The following is a 26,285-nucleotide window of genomic DNA, read 5'->3' as shown; positions in this document are numbered from 1 at the left end:
GAGGTAGGGCTGCAGTGGCTGGGGCAGGGGGGTGGCAGGGGAGGGATGGGCTGCTGCTGCATGGCCACCTCGTGTCCCTCTGCTGCTCCTCAGTGCCTCTGCACAGAGCAGCTCCTTCCCCAGTCCTTGGTGCTGCAGGGCACACAAGGCTCAGCTTGAGCCAGACCCAGCGGGCACCTGAGTGCCACAGACACCTCAGGGATGGGGTTTTGGAGGGAGCAGCAGAGCTGAGCATGGCAGATCCCACACTGCCCTCCCTGCCTGCCTGCTGCTGTGCTGTGTGGGCACCCTGGCTAAACAGCAGTAGAAAATCATGGAACCGTTTGGGTTGAAGGGATGTTTAAGCCCATCTCATTTAACTGCCCTGTAGTGAGCAGGGACATCTTCAGCTAGACCAAGGTGCTCAGAGCCCTGTCCAAGCTGGCCTTGGATGTTCCCAGGGATCCAGGGCAGCTACAGCTTCTCTGGGCACCTGTGCCAGGGCCTGCCCACCCTTGTTCTAAAACACATCTTCCTTCTATCTGATCTAAACTGACCCTCTCAGTTTAAAACCATTCCCCTTTGTGTTATCACAACAAGCCCTGTTAAAAAATCTGTCCCCATCTTTTGTACAGCCCTCTCCAAGCAGTGAAATGGCACAACAAGGTTTCTACAGAGCCTCCTCTTGTCCAGGCTGAGCATCCCCAGCTCTCTCACAGGCTGCTCACATCCCAGCACACATCCTTAGGATAGGGGAGAATTTTCCTCATGGTCCTAGGGTGTGCAGAGCCCCATGCTGCAGTTCAGGGGGTCAGTGCACAGGGGGTCAGCACTGTGTGTGAGAAATGCTCACCCAGGCTCTGGAGGGGCTGGGCAGGGCTGTGGGGGAGCCCCAGGAACCCCTGTGTCACCCCAGAGCCACTGGCTGGGAGCAGGCTGAGGGAACTGCAGGCTCCAGGGTGTGGGATCATTCCCTGCTCCTGGCCAGGAGGAAATCACAGGGTCAGGACAGCCCAGAGAGCAAAGGGTGGGACCAGCAGCTGTGAATCCGCCCCAAGAGCTGCATCCCTGTGGGAATGACTCTTACCCAGCAGAGGATGCTGCAGCATTCCCAGTTTGTCCCAGGCACCCCAGACCGTGGGACATAGACTTTCTGGCTTTGTGACCAAACTCAGTGACACCAGAGCAGGCCACCTGTCCCATGGCTTGGTGAGTGAACTTGTGTCATTGCAGGGCGACCCCAGTGTAGGGAATAATGTGCTCTGACTCCATGATTTCAGAAGGCCGAAATCTTCTTTATTCTTTATTAAGCTACACTATATTACACCAATACTATAATAAATTACGTACTAAAGAGATACCATACTAAAGAATACTAAAGAAAACCCATGACTCTCTGAGACAGCCAGGACACAGCTTTGACCCAATTGGCCAAGGAATCCAAACAACCTTCAGCAGAATCCAACTAACAAATCACTTTGGGTAAACAATCTCCATAACACATTCCACATGTGCCAAACAGCAGGCACAGCAAGTAGAGATAAGAATTGTTTTCTCTTCTTCTCTGAGCTTCTCACTGCTTTCCCCAGGAAAAATCCTTGGAGAACTTGTGCCTTCTGCTCTCTGTGAGGAGAGCTGTAGCCACAAACTTCCACCAAAACCAAGCAGGGTGGGGCTGGGCAGGCCCTGCCATGGGATGAGTGATTCCATCAAGGAATGCTTGAAGGATGCTTGGCAATGAGCCAATGTTTGACAGTGCCAGCCACTGTCTGAGTGTCATCAGCACCTCCTGGGAATGCTGGGCCTCCAGATGAGTCCTGCAGGGCAGAGATCAGCTGCAGACTGCAATAATCAGGTGCAGTATGTCTGACCAGAGCAGTGGGAATCCCTGACTGTTCTAGCGTTCCCTTTGTCCCTACCTCCTGCCCAACCCTCAGTTTTGGGATGAAGGAATTTATATCCCTGGAGTTTGGTTTTCCTCTCCACCACCTCCCAGCAAAGCTGCTGCCAGCCAGAGGTGCCTTCTCCTCCCAGGGCTGGAGGCAGGTGGTGGTTCCAGAGGTGCTGCCTTGCTCCAGCTGGCTCCAGAGGTGAATCAGCTCCAGCTCCCTGGAATATCCCACATGGAGCATTCCCACGTGCTGGGAATGCTCCTCTCAGAGGATGAGGATAAGGACAGAGCACTGTGTGGAGGTCATTATGCATGCTTAGACCCCTAAAATCTGGAGCAGAGGCTTGTGCCTCCTCCATCCCTGTGGCTGCATTCCAGACTGGGAGATGGAAGGGGAGGGAAGCTGGGCTTATCTCCAGGCTGGGGCAGTTGCTCAAAACTGACACCCTGCAGCACTCAGGCTGAGTGGCTCAGTGAAGCTCTCTCGTTAGCAGTAACTGGAAATTAGGGGACTGATTTGGAGCTGAGAGGTTAATTAAAGGTTGGGCTGTGCTCCCTGGGGAAGTGACAGTTTCTCCACCCTTTAATCTGCAAATGAAGACTGCCTGTCTGAGACATGCTCTGCAGCTCCTTCACTCCTGCTGGGGACTCTTTTTAGGACAAGGACAAACATTTCCCAGCTGCTCTGAGGAGGGGCTGGAAGGGCCTCACCTGGCCCCAGTTCCCATGAAGAACTGGAAAATAGATGGGGCAGAGGAGCAGGAGGGAGCAGCCTTCTCAGTACTCATTTTTCAGGGCAGTGGCTTCTGTGAGTCTTTCAAGGGAAATCCAGGAAGGCAGAGCCTCGAAATAGCCAATTCCTGAAAGCAAATGTGCTTGAAAGTCATCATGGTTTATGGCCCAGAGCAATCACTGTTTAATTGCTTTTGCCCCCTGAAGGAGTGAGGAAAAGCAAATCTCCTGCAGCCAGAGGTGCCCTGAGGAGGAGCAGCAGTGTCCCTGGCTGGGGGGGACAGAGCTGGCAGTGGCACTGGGGGGCACAGGGGCAGCTGCTGTGCTCAGCCAGCATCTGCAGAGGAGCCACAGCTCAGGACAGGCTGGTCCTTGCTGCGCGGCCAGAGCTGGGACGTGGCCTGTGATGGACACAGGACGGGGGAAATGGCCCTGGCAGGTTTTAGGGGGCATCAGGCAGATTATTCCCATTTTAGCAGTGACACAGCTGGGACAGTTTGGCTGCTGCCAAATTCCCCAGAGCAGCTGTGGCTGCCCCTGGATCCCTGGCAGTGCCCAAGGCCAGGCTGGACAGGGCTGGGAGCAGCCTGGGACAGTGGGAGGTGTCCCTGCCGTGGCAGGGGGTGGCACTGGATGATCTTTAAAGTCCTTTCCAACCCAAATCCTTCTGTGATTCTCTTTTAAAAGCCCCCTGCCCTTATGTTGGAACAACAGAGGATGGAACCACCCTGTGCCACAGGAAGGTTTCCCAAGCCAGGCCTTTACCTGTCACTCCCTGAACAAGCTGTTTCTTTGTGTTCTCACTCCCCAGGGCTCCTTCAGAAGCCACAGGGATAAAAGCACTTTACATTAATGTTTTTGCTGCTCCTCTAATGGTCTTAATTGTCTCTCGTGTCTATTTTGGGACATGAACATCTCCCAGGCACAGCAGCAGCCTCCAGCAGCTGGGGGAGATGCAGATGCACCAGTGTTTCAGCTAATCAGCTGTTTATCCTGTAATAAATAGCAGGCACTTAAACACAAACTGTGCCCTGCCCCATCCAAACAGCCCTGCCAGCGTGACAGGAGCCGAGCTCAGCCTCCCTGAGCAGCAGCAGCCCCCTCCAGAGCAGCACACACTGAGGGAGAGGAGGCTGAGGCTGGGTTTGCCACCAGGGGAGCTGGGAATGGTCCCCCCTGGCACAGGATTCCCTCAGCAGGGCTGGGCACAGCTCCCAGGGCAGAGCTGCTGTGCCCCACCCCTGATGTCACCAGGTTTGCTCTGCCTGGCTGCATCCATGGCCTCTCCCTGGGCCATCCCTACTGACAGATTCCCACAGGAAATCCCTTCTGCATTCCTGGAGCTGTGAACTCCTCAAAACCGTGGTGTGGCATTTCCTGGTGACAGTTTTGGGCTCATGAAGCAGTGGCAGCAGCTTCTCTTTGCATCTGAGAGCCACTGCTCTGGGTTGCAGGGAAGAAGAGTTTTAAATTTCTATTGTCCTTCCTCTGGGGGGAAAAAACAACTGAAGCCCTCAGGGCTGGTCCCTTCCCTCCTCCCAAATTCAGCAGGAGCAGCTGATTTGGGCCTAGAGGAAACCCCAGCGTGTCAGGTCCACAGCATGCTCTGAGCACATCCCTTAGCCTGGGAGAGCCAACAAAGGCACCCCAAGGAGGTAAAAACCCCTGGGTAAGGCTGGCCCTGCATGGGGAGGGGTTTGGAGCATCCCTTGCCCGTCCCCTGGCACAGTGCTGGTTGCTCGTGCTGCTGTGCCATGCTTCTCTGTTCCTTCTGTGCCCTCTCAGAACACATCAGAGCTGGAGGGAGCTGGGGACTGCCACCAGAGCAGCATCAACACCCTGCCAGATGTGTCCCTGGTAAGGCCTGCACGGAGCTGGGGGGAGCAGGAGGCAAACTGGGGGTGCTGGGTTGTGCCCCAGCTGCAGCAGCTGGGCCATACCCACCCGCAGGGGAGTGACTGGGCACAGCTCCTCAGGTGGGTCAGGAGAGGATCTGGCTGGCTGGATAGGAGCAGCCTTGTGGAACCAAAGCAAAGCTTGGGAGGGGGTTGTTCTGTGTTGGGTTAGGCTCTTTTCTGACCCAGACATGGTAACTGAGAGCCATTTTAAAAGCTTTTACTCTATTTTCAGTCTCATGTGAAAGGTGAGACAATACAGATGTTATAATTCACACCATCACAATCAGAAGCCAACTATTTCCTAATTACAATATATTATAAACATTTCTTGGCCCATCAGCTGTTCTGCAGCTGTGCTCATTTGTGAGTCGTATTCTTGTTGTCAGAGGGTCAGAAAAGTGTTGGTGTAACACTGTCAGGTCAGGAAGGTGTTGGTGTAACACTGTCAGAGGGTCAGGAAGGTGTTTGTGTAACACTGTCAGGCCAGGAAGGTGTTTGTGTAACACCACCAGGTCAGGAAGGTGTTTGTGTAACACTGTCAGAGGGTCAGGATGGTGTTTGTGTAACACTACCAGGTCAGGAAGGTGTTTGTGTAACACTGTCAGGCCAGGAAGGTGTTTCTATAACATCCAGCTCCTTCAGCCATGGTCACTGTGAGGAGATGAACATGCACTGACTCTGAGCCTGGGCATGGTGTCCTACAAACTGTTCTTGCTCTGGCAGGATGATCTCTCCTCCTTCCCAGAGGAACCACCCAACTTCAAGCCTCCTCCTCCTCCATCAGCCCCCCAGACCCTGGACCCCTCCTCTGCCCAGCCCCGGCTCCCGGGGAAGGACAAGCCCAAGCGCCCCTCCTCCGAGTCCTCCCAGTCTGGCCTTTTCTTCGTGGCCCCCCGAAACCCCTCTCCCCCTCCGCACGCCCCCGAGAAGGACACGGTCAGCATGACCTCCACGGCCTCCACGTCCACCGAGGATTCCGCCCCCAGCGCCATCTACGCCACCATCTCCCCGTCCCCGCGCGGCTCCCGCCGGCCGGCGGAGGCCCCGCTCTCCCTGCTCAGCCAGCACCCCATCGGGCCCTTCCCCAGGGTCCAGTCCCCCACCAGGCTGAAGAGCCCGTCCCCAGAGGGGCTCCAGAGCCCCCCGGCCCCGTCCCCTCCTCCTCCGCCCTCGCACCCCGCGCCCCCTCCCCCGGACAAGGGCAGCCCCCAGGCCGCGGCCAACCAGCATTTCATCATGGTGGAGGTGCACCAGCCCAACAGCGAGCCCGACGTCAACGAAGTGAGGCCCCTGCCCCAGGCCAGAGGTGGGTGTCACCTTAGCAGCTGGAGAAATCCATCCCTGGGGTGTTGGGAGGGAGATAAATGGGACAGGACACGCATCGCAAGGCTTCAGGTCTTGTGATGGATCTCATGATCCAAAGGTTGGAGCATCTCTCCTGTGGAGGGTGAGGGTTCTGGAGGTGCTCACCTGGAGAGGAGAAGGCTCCAGGGAGAGCTCAGAGCCCCTGGCAGGGCCTAAAGGGGTCCAGGAGAGCTGGAGAGGGACTGGGGACAAGGCATGGAGGGACAGGACACAGGGAATGGCTCCCACTGCCAGAGGGCAGGGATGGATGGGATATTGGGAATTAGGAATTGTTCCCTGGGAGGGTGGGCAGGCCCTGGCACAGGGTGCCCAGAGTAGCTGAGGCTGCCCCTGGATCCCTGGCAGTGTCCAAGCCAGGCTGGACAGGGCTCAGTCTAGTGGGAAGTGTCCCCACCCATGGCAGGGGTGAGATGGGATGATCTTTAAGATCCCTTCCAACCCATTCTGTGACCTCAGGGACCAGTAATAATTGTGGTCTTTTCCCATTAACTGTACATTTTGAGGGAGAAAAAAAAAATCTAATTGTGCCCACACTCCGCTCTGGAGTCGCATTTCTCCCAGGAAAAAGAAGTGAAGGTGAGGGAACAGTGTGTGGAACCCCATGGGTCCCTGGGAGATAGAGAGGGAGTAGGGGTCCCAGGGGGTCCCAGGAGCTTTCGGAGATGGAGAGGAAAGGGGGATCCAGGGGGATTCCTGGAGAAGGAGAGGGAAGGGGGATCCAGGGAGTCTCGAGGATGGAGAGGGAAGGGGAATCCAGGGGGATTCCTGCAGGAGGAGAGGGAAGGGGGATCCAGGAGATCTCTCGGACATGGAGAGGGAAGGGGGATCCAGGGGCTCTCGGGGATGGAGAGGGAAGGGGGATCCACGGGCTCTCTCGGACATGGAGAGGGAAGGGGGATCCAGGGGCTCTCAGGGATGGAGAGGGAAGGGGGATCCAGGGGCTCTCGGGGATGGAGAGGGAAGGGGGATCCAGGGGCTCTCGGGGATGGAGAGGGAAGGGGGATCCAGGGCAGTCCCGGGGTCCCGGAGCGCTCCCGCCCCCCCGCGCTGCGGCAGCGACACGAGTGGCAATGTCGCCCTCGTGTGGCACAGCGCCGTCACTGCAGCCCGCTCGTTGCCCGCAGGGCGATGCGCGTGCATTAAATGCAGCGCCGCGGGTGCATTAATGCAGCGCCGCCGCTGCTCCTGACATTTCCAGCCTCCATCTGCACTTGGTCTTCATCCTCGAAGGACAGAAAGCTCCTACATGGCAGCAGCTCTTCACTTGGCTTGGTCCCTGTCTCCTCCCAGACCCTGTTGTGGAGCATGGGGTGCATAAACGTGCCTCCAGCAGGGTCCCTGAATTCATCACTCTCTCCTTCCATCCCAGTTTGGGATCTGGGTTGGGTTCCAGACCAGAGTTTGAGGCCACTTGTCTCTGGATGCTGCCTGTGCACAGCTCTGCTCTTCTGACAGGGGGCTGCAGTGAGGTTGGGGTCAATCTCTTCTCCCAGTAAACAGGGACAGGACAAGAGGAGATGGCCTCAAGCTGTGCCAGGGGAGCTTCACGTTGGATAATGGGAAAATCCCTTCACTGAAAGAGTGGTCAGGCACTGGGAGAGGCTGCCCAGGGCAGTGGTGGAGATCCTATCCCTGAAAGAATCTAAAAGCCATGTAGATGGGGCACTTGGGGACATGGCTTTGAAGTGGCCTTGGCAGTGCTGCTCTTGTGGTTGGACTCAATGATCTGAGAGGGCTTTTCCCAACTGAGCAATTCCATGGTTCTGCAGGGCTGTGCTTGGGAACCTTGCTCTGCAGCCCCGGTGTGAATCCCAGGGAGGCTGCCCAGCCCTGGGAGTGGCAGCTGCCCTCGCCCCGTGGCCGTGGGCGCTCGGCCGGCCCGGCCCTGGCGCTGCCCGCCCACTAATGCCGCGTCTCTCCCCAGCCTCCACGCTCTCCCAGCTGTCGGACAGCGGGCAGACCCTCAGCGAGGACAGCGGGGTGGACATCGGGGAGGTCGAGACGAGCGGCAAGGACAGGAGCCGGCAGCCAGGCCCCGGGAAAAGCCGCAGCCCCAAGGAGGCCACGAGGAGCGAGGGGGCGGCAGAAGGGGCTTCCAAGCCGGTGAGGGGGGTCTGGGGTGCTGCTCTGTGTGGGAGGGGGCACCCAGGGCTGTGCCCCACTGCCTTGGCCAGCCCGTTCCACTCCCTCTGCCCACAGGCAGCAGCCACTCGTCCGTGCTTGGCTGGGGTATTTCTCCTCTCTGCTGCAGGCAGTCAGTTCTCTGGGGGGCTGAGCTGTGGGGAAAGGGGTCAGGAGTGGCTGAGAGGGGCACTGTAGGGCTGATTCACTCCATCCTGAGTAAATCCCATCCCTCCCAGCTCCAGCCAGCTGGATCATGAGGGAATTCCTGGCTCTAAAGGGACATCCACAAGCCGCATGAGTGAAGTCACCTGTCACCCAAAGGGAAGGTGGCAGTGGGTATCAGACATAACTCAGAGGGTTTCTGGTGGTGGTGAGGTTGAAGGACACAGGCAGGCAGGCAGAGAGTTGCTCAGCTCCTTCCCAGAGTTTCCCTTCCAACTCTGCCCAGAGGTGGGATTTTAGATCAGGAGTCAGAAAGCAGCTGCAGGGCTTTGTCTGTCCCTCCGTGGTGGCAGCCAGCGTGTCCCTGCCTGCTGTGGGGCCCTGGCAGAGGGAGCACGGCTGGCACACGGTGCCCAGGCCCCCTCAGCAGTGCCATCTGTCCCCACAGCCAGGGCTCCTGGAGCCCACGTCGTGTCTGATCCGGGTGTCCAAGAGCGCTCCCACCTTGGGCATCGCCATCGAGGGCGGCGCCAACACGCGGCAGCCGCTGCCCCGCATCGTCACCATCCAGGTAGGGCAGCTGGGATGGGACAGCTCCGTGCACATCCCAGCCCATCCCATCCCATCCCTCTCCTCCCTGGGCAGGCTGGGCAAAGCCCTGGAGCTGTGGCCAGGGGGATTTTGGGGGGTTGTCCCCCCTACAGCCCTGCACCTCCGCAGGCACCATTCTGCCACGCTGAGGACGGCGTCTGTGTCCCGTGGATGATCCCATCCCGGAACACACCTCCTGGGAGCCAGCTGTGTGCTCCAGACATCTCCGAGGGGATCAGGGCAGCCCTGAAAGCTTGGCTGCTGTCTCCAGATGTCTGGAGACTGTGAGATGGGGGATTGAGGAGGGGGAATGGTGGATGGGAGCCAGGGGATTGAGCCCTCTGGAGCTGTCTCCCTATTTGCTGTTTACTTGGGGCAAAATTCAAGTTACTTACAGCAAAAAAAAGCAGAGCCGACTCTGCCTTGGTTATTCTTGGCCATCCCAGCTGGCGTCACGCTCCAGGAGCAAGCAGGGGAGAAGCCAAATTCATCCCCTCTCTCCAAAAAGTGAAATATTTCACATCCATCACGTCAGATATGAAATATCTCCCAGTTTTTTTCCCCCCTGCTTGATGCAGGGAGTGGTGGGAACATGAGCTGACCCCTCTCTCTCCTGCAGCGGGGGGGCTCGGCACACAACTGCGGGAAGCTGAAGGTGGGACACGTCATTTTGGAGGTGAACGGCACAGGACTGCGAGGAAAGGAGCACCGGGAGGCCGCCCGCATCATCGCCGAGGCCTTTAAGCTGAAGGAAAAGGACTACATCGATTTCTTGGTCACAGAGTTCAACGTCGCCCTTTAGGGGAGGGGTTTGGGCAGCGCTGCTTTGATGGGGAGCGCTGGGATGGGGATGGAGGATGGCGCCGAGGTGGGACAGCAGCGTCCCAGCGCGCACGGCCCCGCACGCGCACACACCCCCAGCTTGTCCCCAGATGTCCCCGTGCCCGCTGCAGGCTCGCTGCCTGGGTAGGGCAGGCTGAGAACGGGCACATCCCTTCAAGTTTCCATCCCTGTCCTCTCTGGGGTAGGGAATGTCCTCTCCCCCTCGGTCAGGCTGCAAGCGGGGCAGGAGGATGGCACGGTCTGGGTGTCCCCGCTGTCATTTGAGTGCCACACACAGAACAAGGTGGGCCCGTGGCTCAGGCTGGAGGGAGTTTCAGGGGGTTGCTGCTCCTTTGGGTGGTCCCCAAGGTGCCCAGGTGGGTGGTGCCAGCCACGGGTGGGGATGCAGAGAGAGCAACCGGAGGCCTTGTAAATCGCTGGCAATGTCGTTGTATTTATATATACAGAGCTTGTGCTTTTAATTTTTCAATAAATCTATCAGGGTAGAAAAAAGGCTGCGCTTGGGGGGTGCTTTGGGGCTGGGATGAGGGGGTAGGAAGCAGCAGGGGTGCCAGGATATTTTCCTTAATATCCTGGGAGCTTCCCAGGGCTGGCAGGGTGGGTGGGATTGCAGTGGTGGTCGTGGTGAGGAGATGCCCTGTGCCAGCCCCATCCCATCCCATCCCATCCCATCCCTGACCCATCCAGTCCTTATTTCCATCCTATCCCATGCCCAGTCCTATCCCCATTTCATTCTATCCCACCTCATTCTTTCCCATCTCAATCACTCCTCATTCCTACCCCATTCCTTCCCCATTCTCATCTCAATCCCTGCCAAGGATCTTTAGGATCAGCCATCCCATGGATCCCTTCCCTTCCCTTCCCTTCCCTTCCCAATGGGCAGCGCCCCGCCAGGGGGTGCCCGCGCTGCATAAATTATGCCAATGAGAGTCCCTCAGCCGCGGCTCTGATTGGCCGTCAGCCGCGGGATATGCAAATAAAAGATGGGCAGGGTTTATGCTGACGACCTCCTGCTCCGGGCGCGGATTGGCGGAGTGCGGTGGGTATGCTAATAAGGGGAGGCCACGCCCCCTGGCGCCGCGGGCCGCGCTTTTGTCCGGCGGGGCCGGGCCGGGGTGGATCGGGACCGGGACCGGGAGCAGAACGGAGATCGGGATCGGGACCGGAGCCGCCCAGCGCCGGCCGAGGCGGTGCCGGCCGGGCCCTCCCTACAGGTGGGCAGCGCGGCGCTCGCGGGGTGAGGGCGCCGCTCCAGCGGTGCCCTCGGGCCAGATGTGCCCCAGCTGTGCCCGAGGGGGCCGGGAATGGCTGGGCTGCTCCCTGCAGCCGCCTGCCGCAGCTGGAAGGAAGGAGAGGACCCCCAGGGCGCCGCCGGAGCCACAGCTGGAGGCGCAGCCCGCGGGCCCCATCCCGGGGCCGCATCCAGAGCTGCCGGCTCTGCTGAGCCCGGCTCAGCTAAGCCCGGCTCGGGCAGGGCTGGCTCGCAGCCGGGAGCTGCTGGGGTCCCTGGGCGGAGCGGGGGCACCCCCAGCCCCGGCGGGGTCCCTGCGGCCGAGGACATGGGACACGGCGGAGGGATGCGGGACACGGCGGGGGGATGCGGGACACGGCGGAGGGATGCGGAACACGGCGGGGGATGCGGGACACGGCGGAGGGATGCGGGACACTGCGGGGGGATGCGGGACACGCCGCTCCCGGCCGAGGCGTGTCCTCCCCGCGCCAGCGCAGCCTTCGTGGCCCCGAGGAAACTTGTCAGAACTTTTCTTCTGGCGGTGCCTCCTCCCCGCCGGGGCCGGAGGATTCCGCGAGGGTTTCGTCAGGGGCTGCGGAGGCGGCTCGAAGGCACGGCCGGGGCTCGGCGGGGGCTGCGGGGCCGGGAGCTGCCGGCGGCTCCTCGGAGGAAGTCGCCGGGGCAGCGTTCAGCTTCACTTCCCTGTTTTATTTAAAGGGCAGCCGTGTTCATGGCAGCCGCTGGTGCCCGCGGGTGTCGCGGGTGTCCCGTGCTCAGCCGCAGCCTCTCGGTACCTTCCGGGCAGGGCTTAAATCGCTTCTTAAAGTTCAAGGGCAGGCGGGGAGCGCGGCAGGGCAGGCACTGCCTGTACGGGCTGGGAGAGATGGGGATGAAAAGGCTCCAGGGAGAGCTCAGAGCCGCTCTCAGTGCCTGAAGGAGCTCCAGGAGAGCTGGAGAGGGACTTCGGACAAGGGATGGAGGGATAGGACACAGGGAATGGCTTCAAACTGACAAAGAGCAGGGTTGGATGGGATATAGGGGAGCAGTTCTTTGCTGTGGGGGTTGAGGCCGTGGCACGGGGAAGCTGTGGCTGGTTCACCCCAGCACAATCCCCCGGCCGTGTCCCCGCCGCCTCTCTGCCCTGTGCTAAGAAGGGATCTCCGTGGCACCGGCTGCGGCGCGGGGACAGCGGCAGCGCCCTCCAGACGGGGATTAAGGCTGTCTGTCTGTCCTTCAGGGCATTGCGGCCATCCGCCCCCGGCCCTGCGGGGGTTCGGCCCGGGGGTGCACCCGGGGTGTCTCCAGCGAGGACAGGAGGTGCCAGGGAGGAGGGAGGAAAGAGGAGCTCTCTGTCACGTCGTGGGGCTTTGCTTCGGTGCAAGTGCTGGAAAAATGACATTTCCATGGTGTTTTGGTGCCTCTCCGTGGGGATGGGGGGCTGGAGGGGGACATGGCCCCTCCAGCTGCCGGAATTGGGGTGACACGTGGGCTTTGCTGTGATGGTGACAGGCGTGTACTTTCAGGGGATGAGGGAGATTTGTCAGACTCTTCCTCGCTGTGATGGTCCCTCCCTTGTTCTAGTAGGAAATAATGCAAACTAAGAACGCAGCGTTTCCGCTTCTCTGCCCTCTTTCATGCCTATAAAAACGGGGCTCTGTGGGCTTTAAAAAAAGGGCTTATACACCAGGAATTTCTCCCTCCTGGAGCGCAGACATCCCTTGCCAAGTTTCAGCCCGAGGCCGTTCTGGCCTCCTTCAAACCTCTCTAAAAGAGATGCAAAACATCCATCCCTTGCCTGGGACGGGGTTAAGCCCCTCCTGCATCCCAGATGGGCACGGATGTGCAGGAGGGGCTTTAACCCATCCCAGGCAAGGGATTTTAGGACACAGGGCAGGAAGGTAATTCCACATCACTCAGAGAATGTGGGGATGGAAGTGTGGGGTGTAGAGCCCCCCCATCCCCCCTGCTCTGCCCGGGGTTGACAAGGCAGTGAAGGCAGAGTGACAGCAGCCCTGTCCCCCCCTCCCCTGTCACCGAGCGAGCCCTGGGGCAGAGGATGCTCCTGTCTCCTCTGCTGTCACCACTGATAAACCCAGGAGCCACGATGGCTTCGTGCCGGCCTTGATGGCTGCTGCTCCCCTGCCCACACGGGATGAGCTGGGCGGGCTCAGCCTCGCACCTCGGTCTTTGCCGCGGGCAGGGAGTGGAGCAGGGATGGGATCGGGACAGGGATGGGATCGGGGCAGGGATGGGAGTGGGATAGGGATGGGATCAGAGCAGGGATGGGATCGGGACAGGGATGGAATCAGGACAGGGATGGGATCGGGGCAGGGATGGGATCGGGGCAGGGATGGGATCAGGGCAGGGATGGGATCGGGATAGGGATGGGATCGGGGCAGGGAGTGGGACAGGGATGGGGCAGGGATGGGATCGGGGCAGGGATGGAATCGGGACAGGGATGAGATCGCTGCCTGCAGAAAGGATCGGGGGTTTGGAGGGACAGACAGACACCTGGCAGCACCCAGCACTGCTGGCAGCATCCCTCCCTCAGCTGAGCCTCTCTGCCCTGAGCCACAATTTGGGACAGCCCTGACTGGGATTTGTAGGGCAGGAGAGGGGTTGAGGGGCTGGGGCAGAGCAGAGTTCAAGGTTTTCTAGCTGAGGCTTTTAAATTTATTTTTAGCTTTTTTCCCAGTTGCATGTTGCAAAAATCCTGGCTTTCCAAGAGGAAAATTAAAATATATGGATATATTTCTGCACACACATTTGGGATTGTTTCTGTTTGATTTGTGGCTGCTGAGCACGAAGCCACATCATTTTTCAAACTTTTCTGTGCTCCCATAAGAGTGAGAAAATCACTTAGAGGGGAGAAAAGAATCTGAGATTTTTTTTTGCTCTTGCCACCATGACCATCAGCAGAGGGATTTTCTGGGAAAGCAATAACTGTGGCTTGGTTTGGAAGTGGCTCCTGCAGAGTGCAGCTGCTGTGGGCTGTGCATGGGGGAACCACTGCTCAGAAATGGGGTGACAGCCATGGCCTCCTTCAAGAGATGCAAAATCCCCATCTCTTGCCTGGGATGGGGTTAAAGAAACACCAGAAATGGGTTGGGAATGTTTTAACCCCCTTCTTCCCAAGAGAACAGGCCCCCCAGGTGATGGGTTTTTTTGAGTTAGGTCTTATGAGCTCTTAGAGAACTTATTACACTTGAGATACCTTAGTTACTTTTAATGGTATAAAATTAGTAGAATGGTTTTTGAGGTAGTGTTGGAAACAGAAACAGTTTTAATAAAAGGCAAAATAATAAAGCTCTTATAGAGAAAAACTGATTTAGGGGTAAGAGGTTTTTGTTAAAACACTCCACAAAAGCAATTATTTCCTTTGTTCTCTTCTTTTTTTAGTGAATTGCTTAGGTGGGACTTTTTGGCCTTTGTCTAATTGGGCAGCCCCAGGTTTGAGGTGAAGTTCTCAAGGTCTGGTGAGGTGTCTTTTTACCAAATTGAGGAGAGAAAATTTTGGGCTTTGCACCTTTTTAAGTAGGCAAAAGAATAATTTGGTCACTGTGAACAGAAAGCACATTCCTACACCCAGGCTCCTTTCACCCAGCACTCTCCTGGGGAATCCTGGCCGTGGTGTTTGGGGCTCCTCATGGCTCTGGCATCCCACAGGGCTCCAGGTGGGATGGGAGGCACTTGGTGGGGATCTCTGGGATGTGTGTAAGGACTTGGGGCTGGAAACATCCCAGCTCAGGGTGGAGCTAAAGCCAAAATCCCTCTTTGGTTTCAGTAGCTCAGGGTCTGAAGAATCGCATGGGCAGCCCCGTCCTTCCCAGTGGCAGGAGAAACTGTGGAGCATCTCCAGGTGTGGGGAATGGAGTTATCCACTCAGTGAAGCGGGGGGAAACCTTATGCAAACCCCTGAGGAAGCTTGCAAGACCCTAAGGGATGCTTTGGGGTTTGCTCCTGCTCGGAATGCCCCAAGGATGCAGGCAGGGCTGGGTGCAAGTTTGGTGCAAGGATGATGCCCTTGATGCCAGGTGGTGCTGGAAAATAACCTCCAACCTCACAAACACCCAAGGAATTTGCAGAACTGAGGCTTGGGAGGGGATGAGAAGACTTTTCCCAGAGCATGTGGGTGCTGTGGATAGGTTTACTCCATCCCCACCATTCCTGAGCCAGCAGCACCCAAAATCACCGCAGCACCCTCTGGCTAAGAACAACCACCCCCGGGATCGTGCTGTGGTTTCATTAGCTCGTCAAGCTGTCCTCTGCGTGCCACTAATTACACATTAACGAGCTGGCTTAATTGGCTGCCTGTGAATGTGCCAAGACAGGCCACAGTGCCTGGGTGCAGCCACAGCATCACTGGGAGTGTGAGCAGCATCCCAGGATGGGGCCAGCTGCACCCTCCCTTTGGAAATCTGGGGGAATTTCCAAGGATGGCTGAATTTTGGGGGTTTAAAGCTTAATTTTAGGTCTCCTGGGAGATCCTCGTGCTGATGTTTTTTGGGCCAACTGCTGATGGTCCCAGGGATCTCCCTCTCCTCTCTTCCTACAGCATTTTGCTCTGAACTGGATTAAAAAATAAAGGTTTTGATAGAAAATGCTGCAGGAAGAGGGTTCAGCCCCCACTGCGCAGGGCCGGATGGGGTTAAAACGTCTGTGGCCACCTGCAAACTTGCAGGAAACATCATTTCCTCCTTCTGCAAAAGCTCGGCTGCCCCACAGGCACAGGAAGGTTTCGAGGGGCTCAGGAGTCCCCACGGGGTCACGGTGATGGGGATGTCCTAGGGCTGCTGGTGAGTGTCCCCTGCATGGGGCTGGAGGTTTGGCCCCCCAGGCCAAAATTTGTGCTTGTGGCGCTCCAATCCAGCAGAGGGGACCCTGGCTGGAAAACCCCGTGGCCTTTCTTGCCACACCCCACATTTGGGGTTTTGGCTTCCGGCGTTTCTCCAGCTGCTGGTGGAAACCCCGGGTGGGGGTGAGGGGGGAGCTCATGCTTTGGGATCATCGGGGGAATTTGTGTCAGGTCTCTGCTCTGACCCCACATCCAGAGGTGCTTTGGGGTGCTCCTGCCTCCCCAGCACTGTCGGTGGTCCCCAGGGTGTGGCTGCCCAGCTGGGGTGACATCCACAGGGTGCCAGCATGGGCTGGGTGTTCCCGGGGTGGGGACAAACCTTTTGGGGTGGCCCTGAGGGGCTCCTTCCCCACGAGGACCTCACGGCTGGCAGAGATGTGGCAGCTCCAGCTTTGCAGTGGGATGCAGAGTGGGGGGGGGGTCTGATCCGAGGGTGTCCCCCCTGTCATCAGCGGTTGCTTTTGTCCCCGGGATTTGGGGGACAGGGGAGACCCTGCCAGCATGGGGGAGACACCTCAGACAGAGCCCACCATGTCCCGCTGAGCATCCCTCCCTCTCCCCCGGCCCCCCCCAGGACGCGGCGGCGATGCTGTGACCTACATTCGCGACAAGGAGGTCCCCAGCCCGCCGCCACGGCCGCCGGGCCATGAAGCGACACAAGTGAGGGCCCGGCACGCCCGCGGCCATGGCCAGCCCGGCACCATGGCTGCGCTGGACACAAACAGAGCTGACGCGCTGGCAGGGCGAGGAGGAGGAGGAGGAGGAAGAAGACGACTTTGAAAGGCGGATGGACGAGGATGGGGTCATCGGCCTGGGGGAGGGTGCCAGGAGCCCACCGTGGGGTGAGTCCTGCCCAGAAGAGGTGGTCCCCAATATCCCAGGAGCTGCTGGAGCCGGGGGGGCCGGGGACACCGGCTGGGTGTGCGTGGCGACAGCCCCGCGGTGCCGGTGTTTTGCAGGTGACAGTGAGGACCTGGAGGAGGGGTCCCCGGCAGAGGAGGGGCGATGGCATACGCGGCAGGAGGAGGACGAGGAGCGGGGCAGCTCCGGGGGGGACGAGGGGCCCTGGGGGGCAGAAAGCGATGGGGACCCCTACCCCGAGCTGTCCTCCGGGGGCCGCTGGGGCTCGGGCTCCAGCGACAGCCCCGAGGCGATGAGGGACGGCCGGGCTCTGTGCCAGCCCCGGGGCTGCAGCACGGACGGGGGGGACACCTCAGCGCTCTCGGACACCAGCCCTGGCCCTGGCACCCCGTCCCGCCAGCACCGGGGCTGGGGCACGGCCGGGGACACCATCGGGGGGCACAGGCAGGAGTGGAGCCCGAGAGGGAGCCTCCCCGTGCAGCTCTCCACCGATGGCCCCAGCCCCGAGCGTGTCCCTGGCACAGCGATGGCACCTGCTGGCTTGGCATCCTCCGGGCAGCCCCGGGGCGCCGGGAATCCCGCGGCACCACAAGGGCACGGCAGATCCCGAGTGCCCAAGAAAGCAGCGCCCGCGGTGGTGCCCCCCAAGCCCGCGCGGCAGTCGCGGTCCCTGAGCCCCCGGAGGCGAACGGGTGCCAAGGGGATGAAGGATCCCTCGGGAACGGGCACCGAGGGCACCCAGTACGGCCGAGGGCGCCTCAACCACCCCCTGCCCGACCTCTCCAAGGTGGAGGCGCGGGTGAAGTTCGACCAGAGCTACCGCCCCCCCCGGGGCCGGGTGCTGCCCGCCCGCCCCCGCGGCCCCATCGGCTTCAAATCCCCGGCCGAAATCGTGCGGGAGGTGCTGCTGAGCAGCGGGGAGGGGGCGGTCCCGCAGCCCCCCAGCACGGCCGGGCTGCCGCAGGAGTTCAGGTCCCCCAGACAAGCCACGGCGCTGGTGCAGCAGCTCCAGGTAACGCCCAGCTCCCCCCGTTCAGCCACAGGGCCGTGCTGGGAGGGTCTCCAGGGTGGGGGGAGAAGGGCGTGCGGGGGACATGGGAGGGTCACTGTCTCTGGGACCCCCATGGGGGTGTGGTGCTGGTCACGCCTTCCCGGTCATGCATGGAGCTGGCGAGGAGGGAAGGAGCGGGGATGTGGGCAATGCTCAGCCTGGGGACAGGGTGCTCATGGTGTCCCCCCGGGATGGCGGTCACCCCCACAGAGCTTGTCACTCTCAGGATGTTTTTCCCCCTGGGAGGAGAGGGGCCTCTCCCCACGCAGAGATACGGGGGTCACATCTGCACAGAGGGGTCGGGTGTTTTAGCGAGGGCGTTCCTGCACCCCATTCATGGGACTCCCCCTCCGTGCTGTTCCCACACAGGGCTGCCCCCCCCCTTAGCACCCACCCCTCGGGCATCCCCCGTGCCGCGTGCTGTCCCCCACTGGTGTCCCCTCCCCGCAGGACGACTACCACAAGCTTCTGACCAAGTACGCGGAGGCTGAGAACACCATCGACCAGCTGCGCCTGGGTGCCAGGGTGGGTGGGGGCTCAGGATGCCTGGGGGGGTTCCCCTCTCTGCTCCCCCTCCCTGAGGTTATGTGCTGTGCCTTTGTCCCCCTGCCCCCCTCCTCTTCCTCCTCCCGGGGAGCTGCGGTTGAGCGGTCTTAGCCCAGGGAGGGGGGTTGAGGCCACCGCAGAGCCCACAGCAGCCCAGGGAGTATCGTGCACCCCTCGCCTGGCAGCGTCCCCTCCGTGCCAGGGCGGTGGCTGTGCCGGATTGTCCCCGGAATGGCGGGGCACATCTCTGAGATGGCAGGAAGCGTGTCCCCGTGTCACCTCTGCCACCGCGTGGGTGGGGAAACTGAGGCAGGGCTGTGCCAACCGCCCCCCGCACGCGTGTCCCCACCTTCACCACACCCACTGCTGTGCCCGTGAGGTGCTTCAGGGTGCCCCGGGGCACGGTGGGTGGCTCGGGGTGCAGGCTGGCTGCCTAAACCCGCTCTCCCTGCCCAGGTGAGCCTGTTCTCCGACCCGCCACAGCCCAGCCGCAGCCTCGCCATGGGCACCGTGGCCACCGGGAGCCGAGTGATGACCCTGAGCATCCCGCAGGCACGGACAGCGGCTCTCGGCACAGCCACAGCCCCGGCCACAGCCTCAGTCTCGCCAGGTGCAGGTGTGTTGATCCCCATCCCACAGCCCCACACCTCGCAGGTGTGTTGATCCATGTCCCCTGCCTGGCTCACCGCCCTCCTGCTCCTGTTCTGGGGGGATTGTCCCCCACAGCCCCTTCCCCACGCTGGTGTCACCGCTGCTGCAGTGTCACTTGTCCTCGTGTTTTCTCGCAGCTGCAACCCCAGGACCGTCAGAGCAGGGGGGTTCACCCCAACCTCGGTCTCCTCCTCCGCCCGGGGGGGGCTGCCCCACCTGCCCCGGGCCGTGCTGCTGCCCCGGCCCCCGGCTCACCCGGGCCCTGGCGGGGCAGAGCCGCAGGTTGCAGGCTCAGGTAAGGACTGGGGAGCTGCTGGGGGGCTGGGGCGTGGAGAGGTGCAGGAACAGGGGGCTGTGAGGAGGGGGGCTTCGAGTGGGTTGCATGGAGAAGGGCTTTTGGGGAGAGTGATTGTGGGGGCTGCAGGGAGGGATTTGGGGGGAGTTCTGCGGGGGAGCTATAGGGATAGGCTGGGGGGGCAGCTGCGGAGGAGATCTGGATCAGAGGGGTTGGGGGAGATGCTGCGGGGGGGGAGTGTTTTAGGGAGCTGGGAAGGAAGGAAGGCTGGGGAGGGGGCTGCACTGCGGGATCGCGCTGGAGCAGCCCTGGGGTGTTTCCTGTGGGGGGGTCTGGGAGGTGCGGGGCGGGTACAGCAGGGCCGGGCTCAGCCCGTACAACCCCGGCCAGGTGGAATCCTTCGAAAGCTGGGTTCGTGCAGGGACCCCCACACCCTCGGAACAGCTCCAGGTGCGTCTGTCCCTTCCCGGACCCCAGCCAGGGGGGCGGCAGGACCACGGGGGGTGCCCGGGGCGCAGCGGACAGGTCCGGACACCGCTCTTGTGCCGCAGAGGATGAGGATGCTGAAGGACGCGCAGGATGCGCTGGAGCGAGAATACCTGCGGGGCCGGCAGCAGCTCCCGGAGGCTGCGGGGGGGTTTGATCCTGACCGGTATGTGCGCGATGCCCCTGCCACCCTCTCCCCAGAGCCCCCGGAGAGTCCCCGGGGGTAGCTGTCCCTCCTGTACTGATGGCTGGTGTCTTGCAGAGCAGTGGAAGGGGAGATTTACCGCCTGGGGCTGCGCCTGGAGGGGCTGAAGGATCGGCTGGAGCCGGGGGGCAGGCGGCAGCCCTTCCCTCAGCCCCCCCCGCAGTCCCTCCCTCAGCCCCCCCCTCAGCCCCGCTGCCCCCCAGCCCTGTCCCCACTGCCAGCCGCTCACTCCTCACGCCCCGAGGTGAGCTGGGGTGCGAAGGTTCCCCACCCCACTGCATTTATGGGGGCTTATCCCTCTCACCCCCTTGTGGTGTGCTCACAGAGCCCTGCGCTGGTGGAGGATCCTCGGGGGACAGCAGGGGACAGCGAGGGGGTGGCAGGGGGGCTGCCCTGGCCCCTCTGGCACAAGCAGCGCCAAGTGGAGGAGGATTTCGGGGACCTGCTGGAGCAGTGAGTGCCCTCACAGCGGGGCAGGGGGGACACGGGCACGGAGCATGTCCCCAAAGCCACCCGCTCCTGCCCGCGGGTCCCCCCAGGTACAAGCACTTCAAGTCCTTGCCGGAGTCACTGAGCCTGGAGCAGCTGAGCCTGGCGGGGAGCGGGTCCCAGGAGGAGGTGGATGCACCCACGGCAAGGGACGGTGGCCCCAGCAAGGTCCCCTGCAGGACACAGTCACTCGAGGAGGGGCCCAGCCTCGAGCCCTTGCCCTTGTAAGTGCTGTGGAGGTCGGGCCCCCAGGCGGGGGTGAGCAGGAGGTTTGACATCAGGTCTCCAGTTTTACCTCGGGGTTAACGGCCCCCATGGCAGAGCTGGACCAGGGCATTTCCCCGTGTCTGGGGTTGCTCTTCCCCATCATTCCCACTCCATCCCCTTCCCACAGGCACCTCCCACAGAGAAGAGCTGCGACGCTTCCCCCCAGAGAACCCCCAAACCTGGAGGACATACAGGGCCACCCCTCTCCTGCCACCCCTGAGGAGCCACCAGCCTCTGCCAAGCCCCTCCTTGGGGTCCCTGGGCCACCACGGGTGCCCCTGTCCCTCGGTGGGACAGGCAGCAGTGCCACCCAGCACGGGCCCCACAAGGTGAGTCTCTAGGACTGCGGGTCCCCACCTGAGAGCCCCCCCAGAGCCTCCCGTGCTGCTGGGCACCGACCCTGCTGTCCCCGTGCCTCTGCAGGAGCAGCGCATCGTGTCCCCAGAGACCGACAGTGGCTTCGTGGGCTCGGAGGCCAGCAGGGTGTCACCCCCCGTGCACACCCCCGAGCACCATCCCCCCGGCCCAGGGTACGGCCCTGCCTGCGGGATTTGGGGCGCTGAACAGGAGCAGGGATGGCGGGAGAGGCACTGAGGGTGTGGGGAGCAGGGTTGGAGATGTCAGAGTGCCGGTGTCCTGGGGGAGCCCTGGGGGCTGCCCACATGACCCGTCCCTTCCCCAGGGCTCCGGGCTCTCTGGGACCTTCCGTCCCCATCCTCAGCAGCCTCCGTACCCCACGGAAGAGACAGACGACCCCGCTTCCCTCCGAGAGAGCACTGATGGGCATCTACCCCCCGGTGGGCACAGGGGGAGCCCAGCTGCCCCCCAGCAGCCCCTCTCAGAGCAGCTCCCCCCCTCGCTGGGCCGAGAGCGCGGGCAGCGAGGTGGGGCCGGACCCTGACGCTGATGGCCGTGAGTACACAGGACTCGGCGAGGGAGAGAGATCTGGGGGGCCCTGGCTCTGGGTTTTGAGGTTCCCAGACTTCCGTGTGGTGCTGGTGTCACCCTCCCTGGAGGGAGGTGTGTGCCAGTCTCTGTTCTCTGATCCCAGCTCACTGTGCTCCCCTTCCTTCCCAGCTCACACGGACTCGGAGGTGGGGGACAGGAGCTGTGCCAGTGCCGGTGGCCACCCCCCAGCCATGGCCAGGAGCCCAACCAGCCCCCTGCCCTCCCCTGAAACGCCATCCCCCACCCTCCTGTCCCCCGACCTGCCATCCCTCGACCCGGCTCACTGTGACCTGCTGGGCTCCCGTCTGGAGCGCGAGTGAGTGGCTGTGTCCCACCGCCCCAAACCAGGCCAGACCCCCCTGGGTGACACAGGGACGCCCCCAAAGGCACCCACAGGGCACTGGACCCCAGCCCAATCCAGCCCAGGCTTGGTTTTGGGGAGGGTCCCAGCTGCTGGGTGCCGGTGGTGGGATGGGGAGGGGGTTGCTGATGCTCCCCGAGGGCCACCAGCACTGCTGGGGTCCCTGCTGGCTGCAGCCCCCCTCACCGGGACATGTGTCCTGGGGCAGCCAGGCCATCCGGGCGCTGCAGGACGAGGTGTGGCGGCTGCGGCGGAGGCTGGAGGAGAGCCTGCTCCGCTCCCGCAGCCATCCCGAGGGAAAAACCGCTCCTCGTGTCACCCCGGCCAGGAGGCAGCCGGTGGCCAGCGGACCATCGGCCCCGCATGACCCAGCACCCTCGGGGTAGGTGGCAGAGGGGGACCTGGGGGGTGTGGGGGGCAGCGTGGGGACACCCCCAGCCTCAGCCTGTGGAGGTGGTGACAGTATTTCTGTCCCCTGTGCAGGGAGCCCAGCCCCCCGGTGCGGGGCAGGGTGGCCCCCGGGGTCACACCGACGCGGAGGGCGAGGTCGGCATCTCTGCCACGGGACAAGCCGGAGCTGGACCTCGGTAAGTGGGACCCCACCGGCGTGGGGACAGAGGGGACACGCTCCCCCTGCGTGCCACTTGCCCTCCCCAAACGCAGCAGGATGTGGTGGGGCTGCAGGACCGTGGGGACCAGGTGCTGGTGGTCCCACGGCCCCCGCAGTGCTCAGCCCAGGGCGGGTCCTGCAGGTCTGGAGCTCGGTCCCAGCGGATGCCACCCTCCTTCCCTGTCCTCCGCCGCAGCCTCCGAGTCAGAGCCCTCGCCCTCCGGGCCCCGGGCAGCCCCCGCCCTGCGGAAGCACCTTGGGAAGTCCCCGGGGGCGGTGACATTCCGGGGACAGTACGCAGGTGGGTGCTGGTGGCGGTCGGTGGTGGGGCTGTAGGTGGCCGCCCCCACCCTGGAGACCCTGGCCATGCTCACGCTGGGGTTTGGCAGGGACACGGTACCAGGCGGGGACACCACGTGCCACGCCGGCACCCCGAGAAGAGCCGGGCACCTCGGGGTGTCCCCGATGTCACAGGGGCAGGACGGCATCAGGTGAGTGGCCCACAGCCCCTTCCAGCCCTCCCTACCACCTCTAATAGCTGCTTAATTCATTAACTGGAGCGGCTTAGGAAGAGGACAGACAAAGCCATTCCTCATGGCCTGAGGCTCTCCCCACTGTCCCTTGGCCGGACCCCACTGCCCCCGGGGGGACCAACCTGGGCTGCTCTGGGGATGTCCTGACCTCGTGGGGGTCCTGCACGGTTCAAGCCCCCCTTGGCATCTGTGTTTGTCTGTGCCTGTGTGGGCAGAAAAACACGGGATTCCCTGGGATTGCTGGGATTCCCTGGGCTTCCAGGTGTCACCGGGAGCAGTGTCACCTGTCCCCAGCCCTGTCCCAGATGCCAGTGCAGAGCCCACCTTTGCAGACCCCCCTTTCCCTGCAGGGAACCCCCCTATCTCATCAGCCCCCCCAAACCACTCAGCTCTTTCCAACCATCCCTGGCTGGCAGTGCATGGGACATTCCTGATGTCCTCTCTCCACAGCTGCATTTGGGGGAGGTGACACCCCTCGGCAGCCCCAGCACAGCACCCCCAGGAGAACGTCCTGCCCCACCTGCCGGGCACCCACGGGCAGCAGGGACACAGCCACACACGGTGGGTGACAAGTGCCTGGCACAGCTCCTCCCTGCATGGGGGCTGGCTGGTGGGACAAGGAACAACCTCAGCCCCCTGACGATGCCTGGGGTCTGTGCCCACCCAGTGTGGCACAGGGGGTGATGGCACTGGGGCTGCCACTCGATGTGCACCCCTGGGGACACCGAACCCCCATGGGGACATCTAACCACCTTTCTCTCTGCAGCAGAGCGTGGCCCTGGTGGCTCCTGTCCCCCAGGCCCCCATGCTGGAGCCAAGAAGCCGGAGCAACCTGGAATTTGGTACTTGGCAGCCACCCCTGCTGCCACCGCTGCCACCGTCTGCCTGGCACCCGTCCCCCTCGTGCCTTACGTGCCCTCCATGCTGTAAGGATGCCCTGGGGCTGGCAGGGGGCCCGGGGGTTCAGCATCCCCCAGGGGTGGAGGGGGAGCCCAGGAGGGGTTGTCCCTACCTCAGGGATCTGCTGTGGGGTGACACTACCACCAGCTCCTCTGGGATCTGCTGTGTTTAGGGGGTGGTGCTGCGGGGTGGGCATGGAGGAAATGGGAAAAGGGGTGGAAGTAAGGTGGTGTGGTGGCACAGACCCCGCCACTGAGCCCGTGTCCCTTCTTCTTCCCAGCTACTGCTCCCCAGCAGTTCCTACCTCAGCCCCAGCCCTGGCTGGGGTCCCCCTCGGTATCCCTGTGGGTCCCCAGCAGGCAGAGCGTCCCCCCCGGCCCCGGGGCCACCACCGCTGCCTGAGCCTGGACCTGGACGAGCTGGAGGAGCTGAACTGGTCCCTGGGCCGGGCTGTGGAGGCTGCCCAGAGCGTCAGGCTGACCACCAGCCGCATGAGCCGGGCGCTGGCCGCGGAGCTGGGCCGGCCGCGGGGCCTGCGCGGCTCCTGCCTCTTCTGAGGGCCCCGCCGGCCCCTCCAGACCCCCCGTGCCGCCAGGAGAGGGGATGGACCCTCAGTGTCCCTCACTGCGTGCTCCATGACAAACCTGGGGCCAGCAGGGACAGAGGTACCTCCAGACCCCCCGTGCCACCAGGAGAGGGGATGGACCCTCAGTGTCCCTCACTGCGTGCTCCCTGCCACGCCTGGTGGCAGCAGGGCCGGAGGTGCCTCCAGGGGCTCCTGCCCTGGCTCCCACCTCCCTCCCGCTCTCCCTGCAGTCCCTGCACGGCCTGTCCGTCTGTCTGTCCGTCTGTCTGTCTGTCTCCAGGACGCCCCAGGCTGCAGGAGGGGGGAAGGCTGGGCAGCAGTCCCCAGCGTTCTGCAGCACCATCCCCTGGGAGCAGCGGGGTGGCCCGGTGTCCCCCCAGGCTGGTGGCCACCCTGAGCACTTACAGGGGTGCTCTGACCTCGTGTGGGTCGAGCCCCCTTGGCAGCTGTGTTTACCTCTGTGCCTGTGTGGGCAGAATTCCCTGGCATTCCTTGGGGTTCCCTATCCCACCCCTTTCCCAGCCTCCAGGTCTCCTCAGGGGGCTGTGCCCTGTGCCCTCTGCCCTTGGACTTGAACCCAGCAGGATCCTCCCTGGGGAAATTTTTTTTTGTGTGTGTTTTTTATGTGAATTTTTTAGCTAGTAAGCAGCTAAATCACTCTTTGGAGTGATGATTGATGACCTGTAATGGGTGATATATGTGTATCTATAAATGGATATATCTAGATATAGGCATATCTATATTTAGTTATATGTCTGTAGCTAGAGAGACAGATATAAATAGATCTGTGTATGTCCAGATCTCTAGCTGATTCTATAGATATATCTTTCTACAGATACATATATATAAATATTCTGATTTGCATTTCCAGCACAACCCTTAGGGCATTTGTGTGGGTTTTTTTTTCTGGTCATCCCTGGATGTGGCCACCCACAGCATCATCCAGGCGGAAAATAAAATGAAGGATTTGAGGTTTTTCCCCTGAGATCCTCAGGGAAGCTGGGCTGGTGGAGGAAAAGTCACCTGCTGAGACCAAAGCAGGTGTGGGGCTGTGGAGCCCCTATTCCTCCCAGCTGGGTTTCGAAGGAGTTAATTCCTATTTTTTAGGAAAAAGGATGTGGTTGGGGCAGCTTTTCCTGGGATGGGTCCAGCCAAACCCCCTGCTCCACCCCCAGCACCTCAACCTGTGTTTATCTGTAGGACCTACCTGAAGTGCCAGTGTCAAATGTATTTATTTTTCTTTTATTTGTTGTACAAATACCCACATTTGGAGGGGGCATCAGTGAGGGACTCGGGTCTTGGAGCCTTCCAAGCTCCTCCTGAGCCTGATCCTGACATGGGCCCAGAGGGGTTGGGAATGGGGCTGTCTCCTCCTCCTTTTTTGGGGTGAGAGGGCTGGGTTTGGGGGATTTAAAAGAGGTTTGGGGGATTTTAGAGATTTTATGTGTCTCTGGTTGCCTCTGCTCATGCTCGTGCTCCAAGCTGGAAGCTGTGACTCCTCCAGCACAGGCAGGGTGTGATGGGAGCGTGTGGAAAGTGTGGTTAATTATCCCAAATGCAGTAGCCAGGACCAAATGTTGGGGTTTTTTTCCTTACCCTCTATTTTTTAACGCCCAGCAGAGCCACTGGGCTGGTATTTTGTACGAAGAAATCACCTATTTTTGAAGGAAATAAATGCAGTTGGATGACTCGTGTGCTGATTTTCCTTCCCAAAGCCACTCCTAGGGGGAGTTTGGCATCACCACACCAGGAGAACTCCCTTGGGGTTGGAGGGAATATTTTCCCATGCCTTTTCCCTGTTTTCCTGGGCCTGAGGGAGCAGCAG

The 26,285-nt window shown here is 61.4% G+C and overlaps 2 protein-coding genes across 7 annotated transcripts in view; both read left to right on the top strand.

The window, feature by feature from the left end:
* Positions 1–9,544, top strand: part of WHRN (whirlin) — a 51,807-nt gene extending 42,263 nt beyond the window's left edge. The window contains exons 8-12 of the mRNA XM_041475196.1: positions 4,388–4,459; positions 5,224–5,806; positions 7,790–7,968; positions 8,600–8,722; positions 9,362–9,544. Of these exons, the coding sequence (XP_041331130.1) occupies positions 4,388–4,459; positions 5,224–5,806; positions 7,790–7,968; positions 8,600–8,722; positions 9,362–9,544 (1,140 nt within the window). The remainder of the gene's footprint in view (positions 1–4,387; positions 4,460–5,223; positions 5,807–7,789; positions 7,969–8,599; positions 8,723–9,361) is intronic.
* Positions 9,545–10,702: 1,158 nt separating this feature from the next.
* AKNA (AT-hook transcription factor) lies at positions 10,703–26,244 on the top strand. Of its 6 annotated transcripts, none has more exons than XM_041474766.1 (22): positions 10,703–10,799; positions 16,246–16,513; positions 16,631–17,544; positions 18,034–18,108; positions 18,586–18,745; positions 18,918–19,075; positions 19,466–19,525; positions 19,627–19,727; positions 19,824–20,010; positions 20,092–20,219; positions 20,306–20,479; positions 20,650–20,851; positions 20,946–21,052; positions 21,205–21,434; positions 21,600–21,786; positions 22,040–22,213; positions 22,315–22,418; positions 22,584–22,742; positions 22,831–22,932; positions 23,425–23,535; positions 23,741–23,900; positions 24,155–26,244. In XM_041474766.1, the coding sequence occupies exons 2-22, from the start codon at positions 16,357–16,359 to the stop codon at positions 24,429–24,431; spliced, it is 3,927 nt and encodes a 1,308-aa protein (XP_041330700.1). In that variant the 5' UTR covers positions 10,703–10,799; positions 16,246–16,356; the 3' UTR covers positions 24,432–26,244. The 6 variants fall into 6 exon arrangements, 5 of the variants coding, with proteins under 5 accessions (XP_041330700.1, XP_041330699.1, XP_041330697.1 ...); XM_041474765.1 differs by having other exon boundaries at positions 20,276–20,479; XM_041474763.1 differs by having other exon boundaries at positions 21,205–21,786.
* The last annotated feature ends 41 nt before the right edge of the window (positions 26,245–26,285 follow it).

This window comes from Pyrgilauda ruficollis, unplaced genomic scaffold (genome assembly GCF_017590135.1).
Source record: "Pyrgilauda ruficollis isolate IOZ18807 unplaced genomic scaffold, ASM1759013v1 scaffold34, whole genome shotgun sequence".
NCBI classification, from domain to species: Eukaryota; Metazoa; Chordata; class Aves; order Passeriformes; family Passeridae; genus Pyrgilauda; species Pyrgilauda ruficollis.
Note: the sequence above shows the minus strand (reverse complement) of the source record. Positions and strands in the feature narration are given on the sequence as shown.

What these genes read in the sequence shown, in the direction of transcription:
- AKNA (XM_041474761.1), top strand. Translation starts at nt 16,357, where the DNA reads ATGGCCAGCCCGGCACCATGGCTGCGCTGGACACAAACAGAGCTGACG. An exon ending in CGCTGGTGCAGCAGCTCCAG is followed by an intron (nt 17,545 to 18,033) that starts GTAACGCCCAGC and finishes CCCTCCCCGCAG; the next exon opens with GACGACTACCACAAGCTTCT. An exon ending in AGCTGCGCCTGGGTGCCAGG is followed by an intron (nt 18,109 to 18,585) that starts GTGGGTGGGGGC and finishes CTCCCTGCCCAG; the next exon opens with GTGAGCCTGTTCTCCGACCC.